Below are 19,487 nucleotides of genomic sequence, written 5' to 3'. Positions count from 1 at the left end.
CTTTCCTGATATGTATACCCTCGCATTTTTATCATCCTTGTAAATCTTCTCTGCACCCTCTCCAGTGCCTCTACATTTTATAATATGGCAACCAGAAGTGTGGTCGAAACAAGGTTTGATACAAGTTTATAACTTCCCTACTTTTCAATTCTATCCCTCTAGAAATAAACCCCAGTGCTTGTTTTTTTTTATGGCCTTGCTAACCTATGGCACAACTTTTAGTGATGTGTGCATTTGTACTCCGAGATCCCTTTGTTCCTCTACCCCACCTAGACTCGCATGTTCCAAGTAATAAGTGACCTCCCTATGCTTCCTACCAAAATGTTATACCTCACATTTATCTGTGTGGACCTTCATTTGCCAATTATATGCCCATTCTGCAAGTTTATTAATGTCCCCGTGATCTGTTGCAGTCTTCATCAGCATTGACTGTCCCCCAATTTGGTGTCATCCGCAAATTTAGAAATTGTGTTTTTGATTCCAAAGTCTAAATCATTAATATAATGTGTGGACAACAGTGGTCCCAGCACTGATCCGTGTGGAACACCACTACCCTCCTTCTGCCATTGTGAACAGCTAGCTACCCTTTACCCATACTCTCTGCTTTCTGTCTTGAAGCCAGCTAGCTATCCATTTTGCTACGTGTCCCGACTCCGGATTCTCTGACCTTGTTCATCAGTCTATTATGGGGTGCCTTATCGAAGGCCTATTGAAAATCCAGATAAATTACATCTACTGTATTACCCTTGTCTACTCTGTTACCTCCTCAAAAAATTCAATTAGATTGGTCAAGCAAAACTTTCCCTTTTAAAATCCGTGATAACTATTTTATTATCGGTTTTGTTTCTAGATGTTCTTCTATTTTCTCCTTTAGTAGGAATTCCATTATTTTTCCCAACGCTGTTAAATTGACTCGACATGTTCAATCCCTCTTCTTAAATATAGGTATTATGTGAGCTATCCGCTACTCCTCTGGCACTGCACCTTTGAACGAATTATTATATTTGTGTAATAGTGCCTCTGCTATCTATTCCCTAGATTTCTTTTTAAAGTATGGATGTAATCCATCCGGACCAGGGTTTTTTTTATTCTTCGAGTTTGATTAGTTTATTTAATAGATATCTTTTTATTTTAAATGCATTTATTTCATTTCTAATCTTACCTTCCAGTGTCACGTCCATCTGTTCTATCTATCTCCCTGGTAAATACTGAAGCAAAGTAATTATTTAATATGTCTGCCATATCTCTAATGCTGCTTGTGGTATTATCCTGTCCATCCAGACCTTCCTTTTTTTTTTAAATTTATGTCTGTAAAATATTTTACTATTTTATTTTATGTTCCTTGATGCTTAACTTCATAGTTCCTCTTTGCTTATCAATTGTTTTTTTGACTTCTCTCCTAATATTCTCCCTCATCATGCTCTACCCTGCTGTAAATATACTTAATGTATGCCTCTTTCCTGACCCTCAATTTTTCCCCTAAGGCTTCATTCATCCATAGTTTCCCATTAGTATTTAGTTTTTTTTTTAAAAAGGGGAATTTATTTTTCCTGGACCATTTTAAATCTTTCCCATTGATGTTCTACATCATTGTTTACCAACATTGTTGTCCATTTTATATTTCCAAGTTCTATTCTCAGCCCCTCAAAATCAGCTTTTCTCCACCTTGGTCTTCGTCCGTCAAATTATTATCTTAAAGCGATAATATTATTGTCACTATTGCCCAGATGTTCCCTTACTTTTACCTCTCTTATCTGCTCTGGTTCATTCAATTAGTCTCACTCCCCTGCTCTTTCAGGGTGGATAAAGGGGAACCAATGGATGTGGTGTATTTGGACTTCCAAAAGACATTTGACAAGGTGCCACATAAAAGGCACAAGATAAAAGTTCACGGGGTTGGGGGTAATATTTTAGCATGGACAGAGGATTGGCTAACGAACAGCAAACAGAGAGTAGAGATAGATGGTTCATTCTCGGGTTGGCAATCAGCAACCAATGGGGTGATGCAGGAATCAATGCTGGGACCCCAACTATTTACAATCTATATTAACGGCTTGGAAGAAAGGACTGAGTGTAACGTAGCCAAGTTTGCTGACGATACAAAGATGGGAGGCAAAGCAATGTGTGAGGAAGACACAAAAAATCTGCAAAAGGACAGACAGGCTAAGTGAGTGGACAAAAATTTGGCAGATGGAGTATAATATTGGAAAGCGTGAGGTCATGCACTTTGGCAGAAAAAAATCAAAGAACAAGTTACTATTTAAATGGAGAAAGATTGCAAAGTGCTAAAGTACAGCGGGATCTGGGGGTACTTGTGCATGAAACACAAAAGTTTAGTATGCAGCTACAGCAAGTGATCAGGAAGGCCAATGGAATCTTGGCCTTTATTGCAAAGGGGATGGAAGCAGGGAAGTCTTGTTACAGTTATACAGGCTATTGGTGAGGCCACATCTGAAATACTGCGTGCAGTTTTGGTTTCCATATTTACGAAAGGATATACTTGCTTTGGAGGCAGTACAGAGAAGGTTCACTAGGTTGATTCCGGGGATGAGGGGGTTGACTTATGAAGAAAGGTTGAGTAGGTTGGGCCTCTACTCATTGGAATTCAGAAGAATGAGAGGTGATCTTATTGAAACATATAAGATTATGAGGGGGCTTGACAAGGTGGGTGGATGCAGAGATAATGTTTCCACTGATAGGGGAGACTGGAACTAGAGGGCATAATCTTAGAATAAGGAGCCTCCCATTTAAAAAAGAGATGAGGAGAAATTTCTTCTCTCAGAGGGTTGTGGATCTGTGGAATTTGCTGCCTCAGAGAGCTGTGGAAGCTGGGACATTGAATAAATTTAAGACAGAAACAGACAGTTTCTTAAGCGATAAGGGAATAAGGAGTTATGGAGAGTAGTCAGGGAAGTGGACCCGAGTCCATGATCGGATCAGCCATGATCGTATTAAATGGCGGAGCAGGCTCGAGGGGTCTTATGGCCTACTCCTCCTGTTTCTTATGTTCTTTCCCCACAGCCCTGTGAATTTTTCCCTTTCCTACACCACAGCCTGTGCCAAAATGTAGTGTGATCAGTATTAAGTGTGCGTGCAGAGCTCCACACAGTCTGCAACCCAAGCAACATCAAAAGCTACAACTTGAAGTCCCACCAGCATAATTTAATCAAGCTGCATTAGAATTATCTCAAGACCTGTCAGGGTGCAAAATTAATTCTAAGTAGACCATCCAAAGATCCTGCTTTTAATGCGCAAGGTCAATCCTAACCCTGCCAACATAAACACAAGCAAGTTGCTTTCTTTTTTTTTTGCAAACCAATACAGACGCCGAACTACAGCACAGCAATCCCTCGTCTCTCAGGCTGTACAGCTTCTTAGGAATTGAGCTCACTGCAGTTTCCATTTTACAAATATATTCACAATAAACCTCGCCTTCCAGTAATTACTGCACAGCATTACAAACATTCAGACATCCACAAAAGAAACAGCGTACTTCAACATTCACTCCTAGCACAGACACAGTTTTAGCAGTGAGGCGAGACTGACTGCCCTTGACATCGAGGCAATATTTGACCGAGTGTGGCATCAAGGAGCCCTCATAAAATTGAAGTCAGTGGGAATCAGGGGGGAAAACTCCTCACCGGCTGGAGTCACACCTAGCACAAAGGAAGATGGTTGTGGTTGCTGGGGACAAATCATCTCAGCCCCAGGACATCAGTGCAGGAGTTCCTCAGGGCAGTGTACTGGGTCCAACAATCTTCAGCTGTTTCATCAATGACCTTCCCATCATAAGATCAGAATTGGGGATGTGCGTTGATGATTGCAGTGTTCAGTCGCGTTCACAGCTCCTCAGATAATGGAGCAGTCCATGCCCACATGCAGGCTTGGGCTGGTAAGTGGCAAGTAATATTTGTGCCATATAAGCGCCAGGCAATGACCATCTCCAACAAGAGAGAGTCTAACCACTGCCACTTGGCATTCAATGACATTACCATCGCCAAACTTCCCACCATCAACATCCTGGGGGTCAGCATTGACCAGAAACTTAACTGGACTAGCCACATAAACACTGCGGCTACAAGAGCAGGTCAGGAGCTGGGTATTCTGTGGCATGTGACTCACCTCCTGACTACCCAAAGCCTTTCCACCAGCTACAAGGCACAAGTCAGGAGTGTGATGGAATACTCTCCACTTGCCTGGATGAGTGCAGCTCCAACAACAAAGAAGCTCGACACCACCCAGGACAAAGCAGCCCGCTTGATCAGCATCCCTCCACCACCTTAAACATTCACTCCCTCCACCACCTGCGCACTGTGGCTACAGTGTGTACAATCTACAAGATGCACTGTGGCAACTCTCCAAAGCTTCTCCCAAACCTGCAGCTTCTACTACCTAGAAGAACAAGGGCAGCAGGTGCATAGGAACACCACCACCTCCAAGTTTCCCTCCAAGTCACGCACCATCCTGACTTGGAAATATATCACTGTTCCATCATGGTCGCTGGGTCAAAATCCTGTCACGCCCTACCCAACAGTACTGTAGGAGTACCTTCACCTCACGGATTGCAGCAGTTCAAGATGGTGGCTCACCACCACCTTCTCAAGGGCAATTGGGGATGGGCAATAAATGCTGGCCTTGCCAGCGATGCCAACATCCTGTGATTGAATAAATAAAAAAGTCCGTCAGAACTGCCTGGGCTAATAGCGATCCTACGCTATGCGTCAGTGGGTAGCACTCGCGCCTTTGTGTCAGAAGGTCATGGGTTCAAGTCCCACTCCAGAGACTTGAGCACAAAACTCTGGCTGACACTTCAGTGCAGTAAGGAAGGAGTGTTGCACTATAAGAGGTGTCATCTTTCAGATAAGATGTTAAACCGTGGCCGAGATCCCATCTACTCGCTCATTTTACCACTGCACTATTTTGAAAGGGCCCATATTTATCTCTCCAACAGCTAATTGGAAAAAAAGAGATTAGCTAGCCATGACCACATTGCTATTGGGGGACAATGCGGTGCACAAATTGGCTGCTGCGTTTTCTATATTGCAACAGTCAATACACTTCAAAAAGTACTTAATTGTCAGGAAGCATGCTGGAAATTGCACAAGAAGCAGTTGCCATCATCATAGGCAGTCACTCGGAATCGAGGAAGACTTGCTTCCACTCCTGTCATGTTAAAGGAGTGGAAGATGCCTGTGCGCGAGTTCTTTTAACATGGGATGGTCGTTGCACACCGACTACCACACGGGCTTAGCAGAGCAAGGTCTTGATCCAGTAGCAAGGGGGTCCAAGACGACTGGAGTGAATTAATGCATGGCATACAAGACACAAGTAAAATGGGAGATTTTCCCATTAGAAAACTATTTTATAGATCAAGCCTGGGAATGCCATTCATATTTGTCTCGACTCCAAGTACTGTGTCAAAACTGGTTAATTAATGACCCCTAAAGAGATACATAGAAAATAGGTGCAGGAGTAGGCCCTTCCAGCCTGCACCACCATTCAATATCATGGCTGATCATGCAACTTTAGTACCCCATTACTGCTATCACTCTACACCCCTTGATCCCTTTAGCTGTAAGGGCCACATCTAACTCCCTTTTCAATATATCTAACGAACTGGCCTCAACAACTTTCTGCGGTAGAGAATTCCACAGGTTCACAATTCTCCGAGTGAAGAAGTTTCTCCTCATCTCAATGCTAAATGGCTTACCCCTTATCCTTAGACTGCGACCCCTGGTTCTGGACTTCCCCAACATCGGGAACATTCTTCCCGCATCTAACTTGTCCTGTCCCATCAGAATCTTGTATGTTTCTATGAGATCCCCTCACATCTTCCTAACCTCCAATGTATAAAGGCCCAGTTGATCCAGTCTCTCCTCATATATCAGTCCTGCCATCCCGGAAATCAGTCTGGTGAACCTTTGCTGCACTCCCTCAATAGCAAGAACGTCCTTCCTCAGATTAAGAGACTAAAACGGAGCACAATATTCCAGGTGAGGCTTCACCAAGGCCAAGTACAACTGCAGTAAGACCTCCCTGCTCCGATACTCAAATCCCCTTGCTATGAAGGCCAACATACCATTTTGCCGCCTTCACTGCCTGCTGTACTTTTATGCCAACTTTCAATAACTAATGAACCATGACATCCAGGTTTCTTTGCACCTCCCCTTTTCCTAATCTGCCACCATTCAGATAATATTCTGTCTTCACGTTTTTGCCCCCAAAGTGGATAACCTCACATTTATCCACATTATACTGCATCTGCCATGCATTTGCGCACTCACCTAACCTGTCCAAGTCACCCTGCAGCCTCTTAGCGTCCCCCTCACAGCTCACACCGCCACCCAGTTTAGTGTTATCTGCAAACTTGAAGATATTACGCTCAATTCCTTCATCTAAATCACTGATGTATGTTGTAAAGAGCTGGGGACCCAGCACTGAGCCCTGCGGCACTCCACTAGTCACTGCCTGCCATTTATCCCGACTCTCTGCTTCCTGTCTGCCAACCAGTTCTTTATCCATGTCAGTATATTACCCCCAACACCATGTGCTTTGATTTTGCACACTAATCTCTTGTGTGGGACCTTGTCAAAAGCCTTTTCAAAGTCCAAATACACCACAACCACTGGTTCTCCCTTGTCCACTCTACTAGTTACATCCTCAAAATATTCCAGAAGTTTTGTCAAGCATGATTTCCCCTTCATAAATCCATCCTGACTTGGACCGTCACTGCTTTCCAAATGCGCTGCTATTTCATCCTTAATAATTGATTCCAACATTTTCCCCACCAAGGAATATGTAGTTGTATGTGCAGAGCACATTAAGCTAAGAGGCACAGTTCATAGAATCATTGAAATTTACAGCGCGGAAGGAGGCCATTTCGGCCCATCATGTCCGTGTCGGCCGACCAAGGGCTACCGAGCCTAATTTCCAGCAGTTCCCACAGTTATGTTGTGTAGATGGGATATTGAGCAAAGGCAAGTAAATGGAGTCGAGGTACAGATCAGCCATGATCAAATTGAAGAAAGGGACAGGTTCATGGGGCCGAATGGACTACTCCAGTTCCGATATTTTCTATTGGGATATAGGGCACCAATGGGAGCTGCTATTGCCGTTTAATGCTCTAGCGATGCTGTATTTGTTGACTGTGTTACTGAGGTATGTAACTTGTCGCTGGGCAGTTAATTTTATAATCTATACAGTCGGTTAAGTTTTTAATTATTTGGTACTATTTATGCTGCCATCACTTAGGTAGTACTTGCAAGCAGTATATTCTGTGAAGTGTTACGCTCCCCTACGGAATAAAGATGGCCAAGCACTGCTCCGTCTGGTACATTTGCTAGTTTTTCTCGAAATGTTCAGCTGTTTCCTACTCATTGCACGCCACTAGCTCACTGATGTTGGATTGCTGTCATTTAGAAGCTAGCCAGAACCACATCACAATTTGAATTTACGTTGATTGGTTCAAGACCAAGTTTCTTCTTTAAGCCGGACCAGCAGATATTCTGTCCCTTGGTACCTGGTACGATCCAACAGCTGGGCTACGCAAATAGCACCCGAGATTTTGGACAGTGCTACCTCCGACTGCACCACGTGACCTCTGCACAACCGTTCCACGGCTTTTCCAAAATATATTCCAATATTTTTGTTCCACTGACTCCAAAGACTTTGAACCGCTCAGGCTTGGAATCAAAACAACACCAGCAAACAGCTGCGGCCTTTAAATAAAAGGCCGTCAGCGCAGTCCCCAAGGCAAACCTGTCCGGCATTCAGATGACCTAGAGAATTGGCCACGTAAAGTAAGAAACTCAAACTCTGCACACAATACAGCCTGGATCTCTGGAGCAAGGCCAGTGTACATGAGAGAATCGTGTATGGCGCAACAGACAGCTGTTATACCCGTCGAAGTTACAGACTACCGCTTTCCAAACTACTTTCTAAGTTTCGGGAGGGCATTGTAATGGAGGACACAAGTGCACCTGGGCAGGACCAGAACCAATGTCCAAGGGGGAGTGTTTGCTAGTGCTGTTGGGGAGGAGTTAAACTAATACGGCAGGGGGATGAGAACCTATGCAGGGAGATAGAGAGAAGTAGAATGGGGGCAGAAGCAAAAGATAGAAAGAAGAAAAGTAAAAGTGCAGGGCAGAAAAACCTAAGGCAAAAAGCAAAAAGGGCCACATTACAGCAAAATTCTAAAGGGGCAAAGTGTGTTAGAAAGACAAGCCTGAAGGCTCTGTGCCTCAATGCGAGGAATATTCGGAATCAGGTGGACGAATTAACTGTGCAGATAGCAGTTAACATAATGATATAATTGGCATCACGCGACATGGCTCCAGGGTGACCAAGGCTGGGAACTCAACATCCAGGGGTATTCAACATTTAGGAAGGATAGACAGAAAGGAAAAGGAGACGGGGTGGCACTGCTGATTAAAGAGGAAATTAATGCAATCATAAGAAAGGACATTAGCTTGGATATGTAGAATTGGTATCGGTGGAGCTGCGGAATACCAAGAGGCAGAAAACACTAGTGGGAGTTGTGTACAGACCACCAAACAGTAGTAGTGAGGTTGGGGACAGTATCAAACAAGAAATTAGGAATGCGTGCAATAAAGGTACAGCAGTTAGCGTGGGTGACTTTAATTTACATATTGATTGGGCTAACCAAACTGGTAGCAATGCAGTGGAGGAGGATTTCCTGGAGTGTATTAAGGATGGTTTTCTAGACCAATATGTCGAGGAACCAACCAGGCAGCTGGCCATCCTAGACTGGGTAATGTGTAATGAGAAGGGACTAATTAGCAATCTCATTGTGCGAGGCCCCTTGGGGAAGAGTGACCATAATATGGTAGAATTCTTTATTAAGGAGAGTGACACAGTTAATTCGGAAACTAGGGTCCTGAACTTAAGGGAAGGTAACTTCGATGGTTTCAGGCGTGAATTGGCTAGAGTAGACTGCCAAATGATACTTAAAGGGTTGACTGTGGATAGGCAATGGCAAACATTTAAAGATCACATGGATGAACTTCAGCAATTGTACATTCCTGTCTGGAGTAAAAAATAAAATGGGGAAGGTGGCTCAACCGTGGCTAACAAGGGAAATTAAGGATAGTGTTAAATCCAAGGAAGAGGCAAATAAATTGGCCAGAAAAAGCAGCAAACCTGAAGACTGGGAGAAATTTAGAATTCAGCAGAGGACAAAGGGTTTAATTAAGAGAGGGGAAATAGAGTATGAGAGAAGCTTGCTGGGAACATAAAAACTGACTGCAAAAGCTTCTATAGATATGTGAAGAGAAAAAGATTAGTGAAGACAAACATAGGCCCCTTGTAGGCGGATTCAGGTGAATTTATAATGGGGAACAAAGAAATGGCAGGCCAATTGAACAAATACTTTGGTTCTGTCTTCACAAAAGAAGACACAAATAACCTTACGGAAATACTAGGGGACCGAGGGTCGAGTGAGAAGGTGCCTCCTCCTCCATCACAGTTCATGGTCCAACTTTGGTCTCTTTCTCCCTTATTAGGTGGGAAATTGTGTTAGGGAAATTGATGGGATTGAAGGCCGATAAATCCCCGGGGCCTGATAGTCTGCATCCCAGAGTACTTAAGGAAGTGGCCCTAGAAATAGTGGATGCATTGGTGATCATTTTCCAACAGTCTATCAACTCGGGATTTGTTCTTATGGACTGGAGGGTAGCTAATGTAACACCACTTTTTAAAAAGGGAGGGAGAGAGAAAGCTGGTAATAATAAATCAGTTAGCCTGACATCAGTGGTGGGGAAAATGTTGGAATCAATTATTAAGGATGAAATAGCAGCGCATTTGGAAAGCAGTGACAGAATCGGTCCAAGTCAGCATGGATTTATGAAAGGGAAATCATGCTTGACAAATCTTCTGGAATTTTTTGAGGATGTAACCAGTAGAGTGGACAAGGGAGAACCAGTGGATGTTGTGTATTTGGACTTTCAAAAGGCTTTTGACAAGGTCCCACACAAGAGATTGGTGTGCAAAATTAAAGCACATGGTATTGGGGGTAATGTACTGATGTGGATAGAGAACTGGTTGGCAGACAGGAAGCAGAGAGTCGGGATAAACGGGTCCTTTTCAGAATGGCAGGCAGTGACCAGTGGAGTGCCGCAGGGCTCAGTGCTGTGACCCCAGCTCTTTACAATATACATCAATGATTTGGATGAAGGAATTGAGTGTAACATCTCCAAGTTTGCAGATGACACTAAACTAGGTGGCGGTGTGAGCTGTGAGGGGGACGCTAAGAGGCTGCAGCGTGACTTGGACAGGTTAGGTGAGTGGGCAAATGCATGGCAGATGCAGTATAATGTGGATAAATGTGAGGTTATCCACTTTGGGGGAAAAAACAATTAGACAGATTTTCTGAATGGTGGCAGATTAGGAAAAGGGGAGATACAACGAGACCTGGGCGTCATGGTTCATCAGTCATTGAAAGTTGGCATACAGGTACAGCAGGTGGTAAAGGCGGCAAATGGTATGTTGGCCTTCATAGCTAGGGGTTTTGAGTATAAGTGCATGGAGGTCTTACTGCCGTTGTACAGAGCCTTGGTGAGGCCTCACCTGGAATATTGTGTTCAATTTTGGTCTCCTAATCTGAGGAAGGACGTTCTTGCTATTGAGGGAGTGCAGCATAGGTTCACCAGACTGATCCCCGGACTGACATATGAGGAGAGACTGGATCAACTGGGCCTTTATACATTGGAGCTTAGAAGGATGAGAGGGGATCTCATAGAAACATGCAAGATTCTGACAGGACGGGACAGGTTAGATGCAGGTAGATTGTTCCCGATGTTGGGGAAGTCCAGAACCAGGGGACACAGTCTTAGGATAAGGGGTAGGCCATTTAGGACTGAGATGAGGAGCAACTTCTTCACTCCGAGAGTTGTTAACCTGTGGAATTCCCTGCCGCAGTGAGTTGTTTATTGCCAGTTCATTGGATATATTCAAGAGGGAGTTAGATATGGCCCTTACAGCTAAAGGGATCAAGGGGTATGGAGAGAAAGCAGGAAAGGGGTACTGAGGGAATGATCAGCCATGATCTTATCAAATGGTGGTGCAGGACCGAAGGGCAGAATGGCCTACTCCTGCACCTATTTTCTATGTTTCTAATTGCTGAAAAACAGAATGCATTTGTATTTAAAGGACTCAGTCAGCAGGCCACGGTTAGACGCTGAGCCCCTGACAAGCCTCAAGCACAATCTCAGCATTTGCATGACATTTCTATTTCCCAAACCACCTCTTCGCATGGCCACTCTCCGCAAGCTTCATTTAGTCCTGAATTCATTGTTGTTTCTGTGCCTTAAGCCCACTGGAACTGGACAAAGACAATCTAATTTCATTTTGTGTAGGCGTTTACAAGCATGACAGAGGAGAAGTTCACCCCATCGGTGAGGACCAGATTGGAACTCAGATACTGAAAATGAAGGGGACAGGTTCCAAACAGCTACAAGTTAGGCTAGGAACACAACAGGAGATGGCCATTCAGCCCCTCAAGCCGGTTCCGCCATTTAATTAGATCCTGTCTGATCTGTACCTCAACTCCATTTCCCTCCCTTGATGCCCTTATGTAAGAAAAAAAAATCTATCCATTTTTTTTTTTAATTGAACCAGCATCCATGCCTTTTTTGGGAGAGATATTTTCAACATGCTTTGTGTGAAAATGTGCTTTCTGATTTCACTTTTAAATGGCCTAGCTCTCATTTTTAAGATCATGTTTTGGATTTTCCCCACCCGAGGAAATAGTCTCTCTGTATCTACCTTTTGAAATCCGCTATCATGTTAAAGATCTCAATTAGATCATCCTGCAATCTTCTGAACTCAAGGGGATGCAAACCAAGTTTATGCAATTGTTGCTCAGAATTTAACCCTTTATATGCTGGTGAATCTGCATTGTAACCCTTCCAAGGCCAATCTATCTTTTCTGAGGTTCAGCTCGTACAACTGAATGCATAACCTCAGATGGGGCCTGACCAAAACACTGCACAACATAGAAACATAGAAATTAGGTGCAGTAGGCCATTCGGCCCTTCGAGCCTGCACCACCATTCAATATGATCATGGCTGATCATGCAACTTCAGTACCCCATTCCTACTTTCTCTCCATACCCCTTGATCCCTTTAGCCGTAAGGGCCACAAAAGCACAACTTCCTCACTTTTGTCTTCCAGGCCTGTGCACTAGCTTTTAAGAACATAACAAAAAGGAGCAGGAATAGGCCATTCGGCCCCTCGAGCCTGCTCCTCCATTCAATAAGATCATGGCTGATCGTCTACATCAACACCACTTCCCTGCACTATCGCCATATCTCTTGATATTATTCGTGCCCAAAAATCTATCGACCTGTTTTGAGTATATTCAACGACTGAGCATCCACAGCCTTCTGGGGTAGAGAATTCCAGAGATTCACCACCATCCAAGTGAAGAGATTTCTCATCTCCATCCTAAATAGCCGACCTCTAATCCTATGACCCATATTTTTAGACTCACCAGACAGTGGAAACAACTCTCAGCATCTACCCTGTCAAGCCCTCTCAGCATTTTATGTTTCAATGAGACCTCGCATTTTTCTAAACTCCAGAAAATATAGGCCCCTTTTAGTAATTTATGCACAATACACCAAAATCCGTTTGCGCTCCCTCTCGCTCCTTGAATCGCTGCTAATCCTTATAGGGACTGTGCTCCCACAATGGTGTTAGGTGGGGAACATAAAAATTAGGAGCAGGATATATGGCCCCTCGTGCCCGCTCCGCCATTCAATATCATGGCTGATCTTCGACCTTAACTCCATCTCCTTCCACCTGCCCATTTCCATATTTATTGATCCCCCTAGTGTCCAAAAATCTATCTATCTCAGCCTTGGATATACGCAATGATTCAGCATCCACAGCACTTTGGGGTTAAGAATTCCAAAATTCTCAGCAATGATGAATAAATGGTAATACATGTTTAAGTCAGGATGGTGCGTGACTTGAAGGGGTACTTGGGAGGTCAGAATGGTTATCAAATCCAGTGGCATGGACAATGAAACAGACTACTCTGTCCTGGATGGTGTCGCAATTCCCGATTGGAGAAACATCCAAACGAGTGGTGCGTGTTTCATCACTTGAATTACGTCGCTGTTGGAAAGGCATTGAGGTGTCATTGTCACAGAATATCCAGCCTCTACCCTGCTCCTTTAACCAGAGTCCCTATAGCTGGTCCAGTTAACGCTTCAGATAAATGGCGACCCACAAGATGTCTAGGGTCATGGCAAATGCTGTGCTATTGAAGGCTTGGGAAAGTGGTTGGGCTTTTCCTCATTGGAGATGACCATGTCTAGTGTCAAAAGCTCACCCATTCCACTCACACCAATGTTATGGAGAGACACATGATTAGGTGATCCAACGTGCCCTGTGTGACTGCAATGAATCCGTCATATACATGACGCCAAGCTCTGTATTTCAACAAATTCAATAGGAAAACTTAGGTACCACTAATTAAGTCTCCAGTATATGCTCTAGATCAATTTCTACACCATTTTCTAAGTGCTAAAGCAATTAAAAGTGGCAGAGATACCCAGATCGAGAGAGACATGATCGGCAGACCTTCCCACTAATGGCAGGGACTTTAAAGATAAGGTTATAGTTGTAAAGAACGAAACTGTTAGAAGCACAGGAAGTTGCAGGTCAACAAATGGAAGCTTCTCATGGCTTGTGGTCCCCATAATATCTGGAACTAGTTGCCCATTGAATTGTAAAAGGTCTTTAGGCCTTCCGCATTCAGCATCCACCACCAAAAACAGAGGCTGACAGGAAGCTTCCCCTGACGCCCACCAATGCCATGCATCCTAAGCATAATTTCCCTAAAACTCCTCCTTTGCACAACTGCTTTTGACTCTTCATTCTCCCACTTACTTCATTCTCATGACAGAATATTAGTGCCAAAACCAGGTGAAATGGGATCCAGGGCAAAATCACTGCGCACATATGTCTTCTTACATGCTTAAAGCACAACAGACACTGCGAGAGAGAGAGTGAGAGCGAGAGTGAGAGGGTGGCTGAGGTGAAAGGAAAGTTGAACAGAAGGATCCTCGAGACTTTTGAAAGCAGGGACAGAAATGACAATGTGGAGGTGCTGAGAGCGTGGGATAGTGGTGGGAGGAAGAGTGGCCGATGAGGGAATGAAGCCCAAGCTGGTGACAGAGCAGTAGAGGGACCGACATCTGGAGGAGATCGCTGAGGGGGGAGAATAATCCTGTGGAGAGATTTGAAACTAAAGAGGGCAGCCATGGAAAGCCACTGGAGCTTCAAAATAACTGGAATGAGGGGAGAGTAAATCTTAATGCAGGCAAGAACACGATCTTTGATGTTCTGGATAAATTGGAGTTTAGAAAGAGTGATGAAGGTGGGTAGGCCGGCAAGGGGAGCACAAGAGAAATCAAGTGATAAAAGGTATACAAGTTCGGGGCTTACACACTGAACATCAATCAGACACACACCAGAGACTGTGAAAGAAAGACAGACTTGCACCTTTCACCACCCCAGGATGTCCCAAAGCTCTTTATAGTCATTCAAGTACTTTTGAAATACACCCACTGTTGTAATGTAGAGCACTAGTGTACAGTAGATTTTAATATCAGAAGCTAAATTCAAAATGGCCAATCAAAAAGGTTTACTGGTGACAACCCAAACTTCTGAACTGAATTTAGCTAGTTCTGCCATACTGACAAGTGAAGAGAGTTTATACCATGCACAACATACCAACTTCACAAATGTCCAGTTTTCATATTTCCCAAGCAAACAGTCAATGACATCTCAAGAACCGTACTGCAGTCAACACATCAGTAAAGTCCTCCAATTCAAATTTACATCATTCATACTCGTATATCCTCAGCTACAGCTCAAACCTTTTTTTTAAAAAAAGTTCATGGGCAACTTTTCGTGACAGACTTTGAGAAGTGACATAAGTCTTACAGCACTTTTTATGTCTTGTAACTCTCCTGTGAAGTGCCTTGGGATGTTTTACTGCGTTAAAGGCGCTATATAAACACAAATTGTTGCTTGCTAAATCAGGACACAAGGCAAGTTAACAATGCCTGTTGACAGAAAATTCTATTTCCGTTTCAGATTTGCAACCTTTGCACTTCTTAAAAAAAAAGACAAGAATGACCATTAAAACATAAATTGCAAGAACTGTATGCTATGCATATATTTAGATTTATGATTATGTGAGACACCTCTGGCCAGTGAAGTTACTTTTTTTTAAATAAAATAAAGTTAACCAAATTGACGAATATTAGGATGCACAGTTATCAGTACGTTTTATTTTCATCCAACCCACGTCATAACCTCCATGTGGGTCAGACAGCAGCTGCAGTACTGCTGCTGGCTTCGTGTATACGTGGACTACACTGATTGGCAGGTACCAAGACGGATATGAAACCGCAGTTACCCTTTGAACACGAACCACGATATGTTGGAGAAAAATAACCTGCAGCTCTGGTTAAGATCTGCCAAAAGTGCAACTGCACCGGGTATAGTTTATCTCCACACACATACACACGTGTTAAGTAGCTACAGCAAAGGTTGCCACTCTCGGCACAGAAGGTCAACATTACCATATGGCAGAGCAAAGGCAAACTTTCAACCCACTTTACTAATCTCTCGGGGGATACCACTCGTCAAATTAGTTTATATATTACGCATATGCAAGTCGCTGTAAAGTGTGCGGCGACCAAAAAGGTGCACAGAGCTATCTGTATTTTTCACAACGGCAAAATAGATCAGATCACACAGTAAGCAGTCTGCAAGCATCCGGGTAAAGAGATAAATTAATCGAGGATAAAACGTGCCAAACCTCAGAGAGAGAAATATATATATACTGTATATATTACACAAACACACACACGGGTCTGTGTGAGTGCCCTTACATCAGGAAAACGAGGCAGAGAATACAGGAGGTATGAAAGGCTCTGTGTAAAACACCAGAGCCCAGTGGAAACATTGAGAGAAAATACAAAGAGCATTTACAGGAAACACAGCAAAATAGCACATCAATAGGACCAGATAGATTGAGAAAATGATATAAAGAGGGAAACAATCAATTCTTCAACACATGGACAGAGGATCCGTGTACAAAGACAGTCAGCAGAGAGGAGGAGAGAGCAAAACATGGTCAGCGGTACAAAGAAACAGAAAGAGGCGGAGAGAGGGAGGGAGGGAAGGAAAGGCGACCGCATGGAGTCTGGCGAGAAAACCACATCTAAATCGAGACCCGAGGGGATTGGGTACAAGAGAATTATGAGAGTCTCTCACCCCAGCCCCGCGCACACACACACACACACACACACCACCCCATGCCTCCAGCCTCACCCCCGGCACACTTCCTCACCCCTTCCCCACTCCCTCCCTCCGGCCAAGAGCCCAATCTCCTCCCCACCCACCCTGTCCCCGGGCTCCCAGACCCGCACCCTCTCCCCCATCCCCGGCCTAGAGCCCCATCTCCCCCCGCCCCAGACACACACCCCGCAGACCCTCTCCTCCTCCTCCTGTGGCCCCTCTTTGTTCCCCCCTCCCCCCGGTCCTGTCCACACCCCAGTACAACACACAGAAGTAGCTCCCTCCACCCCTCCCTCCCTCTCTCTCTCTCTCTCTCTCTCCTCACCCCTCCCTCACTCACAGCATGACTTTGGCCAGCTGGATGTGCACGGGCACGGAGCGCTCCTTGAAGGCGGTGCTGAGGAAGCAGCCGAGGGTGAGCACGGCCATCACACTCAGCGAGAAGGCGAACAGCGAGTTGGCGCGGGACAGCGCCGTGTTCATGGTGCTCTCCGGGCGGGCACTGACAGCGAGCGAGAGCAGCCACGGCCCCGCAGCGACCCGGAGCCGACAGCCGGCGCACACTTCCGGCTTCCGGGCCCGCCCACGACATGCGCCGCCCGGAAACCGGGGGTTGGAGAAAGGGTCCCCACCCACATACTGTGTGTACAGGACCAGGACCAGGCGCCCCCCGCGCCCCCCGCCCTACACTGTGTGTACAGGACCAGGGCGCCCCCACCCCCACTGAGTGTAATGTCTGTAAGCTTGTAATGTTTGTAGCTCCACAATGTGGATGTAGATGTATTGTGTACTGCAACTGCAGAGTTAATAAGTTAACTCTGAGTTAAACAGAACCAGGCAGATTCCGGAGGCTTCCGAGAAAGCTGCCTGCCATGTTAGGAGCTGTGTGTGCTTGTGCTCTGTGAATATATCACATTTGGCGGCGAGATGGGATTTTTCAGATGATTTAAAGTTTAAATTTTGTTGGTGAAGGATACAGCCAGCCGACAGAGAGATGTTGGAAGTTTCTGTCTTTGGAAAAAGCTACAAAAATCCGAGTTAAACTACAGCACACGGTGCGAACAGCTAGAGATTAAAATGGCAGGTGTAATCGGACATTTGGGGGAATATAGACACGACCGGGAATGTTTTAAAGCGAATGTGGATCGGCTAGAAATTTATTTCACTGCATATAACATAATCGAAGTTCCAGACAATGCAGTCCAGAACCGAACTGTGTTGGAACATAAGAAAGCGATCGTCTTATCGGAGGCAGGTCCGGCATTGTACGAAACTCTTGTAAATCTGCTTGTGCCCGACGAGCCAAAGGACACAACGCTTAAAGAGATTTTAACGAAGCTGGACCAGCACTATAACCCCAAATGGTTAGAAATTGCTGAAAGCTCTCATTTCGGGATTCGGAATCAAAAGGCCGATGAAAGTATCAGTGATTACATCGTAGCATTAAAAAAGCTATTGATGCACTGCAATTTTGGAAACTTTCAAAACCGAGCATTATGGGATCATTTTGTTTGTGGGGTGAAAAATGATGCGATCAGAAGGAAGTTATTGATGACGGACGACTTGACTTTTGAGATTGCTTGTCAGACAGCGAGGTCGATGGGCATAGCCGAACAATATTCCCGAGAATTAAATAATGATTACGGTCGTCAGTCAACCGAGGTAAATCACCTACAGGTTCAAAGTAAAAGACGTTGGGGGCCCAAAGTCTCAGAAACTTGAAATTCTAACAGACGTTGAAGTCGTGCTATAGGTGCCTGGGACAACACATTGCTCAAAGTTGTCCATCCGTGAAGGCAGAGTGTTTCTTCTGCAGAAAGACTGGGCATCTTGCGAAGACATGCCGACTGAAGGGTAAACCAGGTAACAGATAAAAATACACATCCATTCTTCATTCATAGGAATGAATTATCAGTCGATAAAGATTGTATCATGTGGGGTGCAAGAGTGGTTATACCAAATAAATTCAGTCCAAATTATTAGGAGACCTCCATGACCAGCACCTGGGAATGTGCTTGACCAAGAGTTTTGCACGCAGTTATTTATGGTGGCCAGGTCTTGATAAAGATATAGAGTACATCGTGAGTCAGTGTATGGCATGTCAATCGGTAAGCAAGCAACCACCACCAGTACCATTACAGCCATGGAAATGGCCTCCCAGGGTGTGGCAAAGGCTACGTCTTGATTTTGCTGAGTTAGAAGGACAACAATTGTTCATTGTGATTGATAGCCATTCGAAGTGGGTTGAGGCGTTCCCGATGTGGAAAATAACAAGAAGTAAAACATTGGACATTTTGCGAAAATTATTTTCTTCATTTGGCCTCCCTAAAGAAATTGTTTCGGATAATGGACCACAATTTTGTTCAGAAGAATTTGCACAATTCACGAGCAAAAATGGCGTGAAACATACCAAGGTTCCACTATACCATCCTGCTTCGAATGGTGCAGCAGAGCGCACTGTGCAAATTGTAAAACGTGCCCTCATAAAACAAATGTTAGATCCAAATCCATTGTCATTGGATCACAAATTGGATAATTTTTTGATTACATATCGAAATACTCCTCATACAACTACTGGTAGAACACCAGCAGAGTTGTTTCTCAAACGACAGCTACGAACCAGATTCTCTTTGTTAAATCCAAATTTGGCACAGTCCGTAGAAGAGACACAATTAAGACAGAAAGAGAATCATGATAGAGGTAGAGTAAAAGAGAGAAGTGTGAAATTAAACCAGAAGGTGAGAGTGAAGAACCATCACCATAAATGGTTAAAGTGGTTACCAGGAAGAGTGGTGAAGATATGTGGTCCTCGCACATATTTGGTAAAGATGTTTGATCATGGACAGGTTAGGTTTGTTCATATTGATCATATTTTACCGACAGACATGGAAGGAGTTGAAGGTGGGAATGATTCAATTATTTCTGACTCATCAGATAGTTTTGATACACCAGTAGCAAATCCTAAATCCAATGTACTGGAAACAAATACAGCAGCGAATCAGAACATGAAAGTTACGTATGATGTTTGTTATAATAACTTTTTCATTAAGGAGGGAGAAGTGTAATGTCTGTAAGCTTGTAATGTTTGTAGCTCCACACTGTGGATGTGGACGTATTGTGTAAGTGCAGGGTTAATAATAAACAGAAC

General features: G+C 44.3%; 1 protein-coding gene across 1 annotated transcript in view; it reads right to left on the bottom strand.

The window, feature by feature from the left end:
* The window catches only part of spcs3 (signal peptidase complex subunit 3), a 42,607-nt gene extending 25,691 nt beyond the window's left edge, over window positions 1-16,916 (bottom strand). The window contains exon 1 of the mRNA XM_070878405.1: window positions 16,680-16,916. Within this exon, the coding sequence (XP_070734506.1) occupies window positions 16,680-16,822 (143 nt within the window). The 5' untranslated portion in view covers window positions 16,823-16,916. The remainder of the gene's footprint in view (window positions 1-16,679) is intronic.
* Between the last annotated feature and the right edge of the window lie 2,571 nt (window positions 16,917-19,487).

The sequence above is a fragment of the Pristiophorus japonicus genome, chromosome 1, assembly GCF_044704955.1.
Source record: "Pristiophorus japonicus isolate sPriJap1 chromosome 1, sPriJap1.hap1, whole genome shotgun sequence".
Taxonomy (NCBI): Eukaryota; Metazoa; Chordata; class Chondrichthyes; family Pristiophoridae; genus Pristiophorus; species Pristiophorus japonicus.
This window is presented reverse-complemented; position numbering and strand designations above follow the sequence as displayed.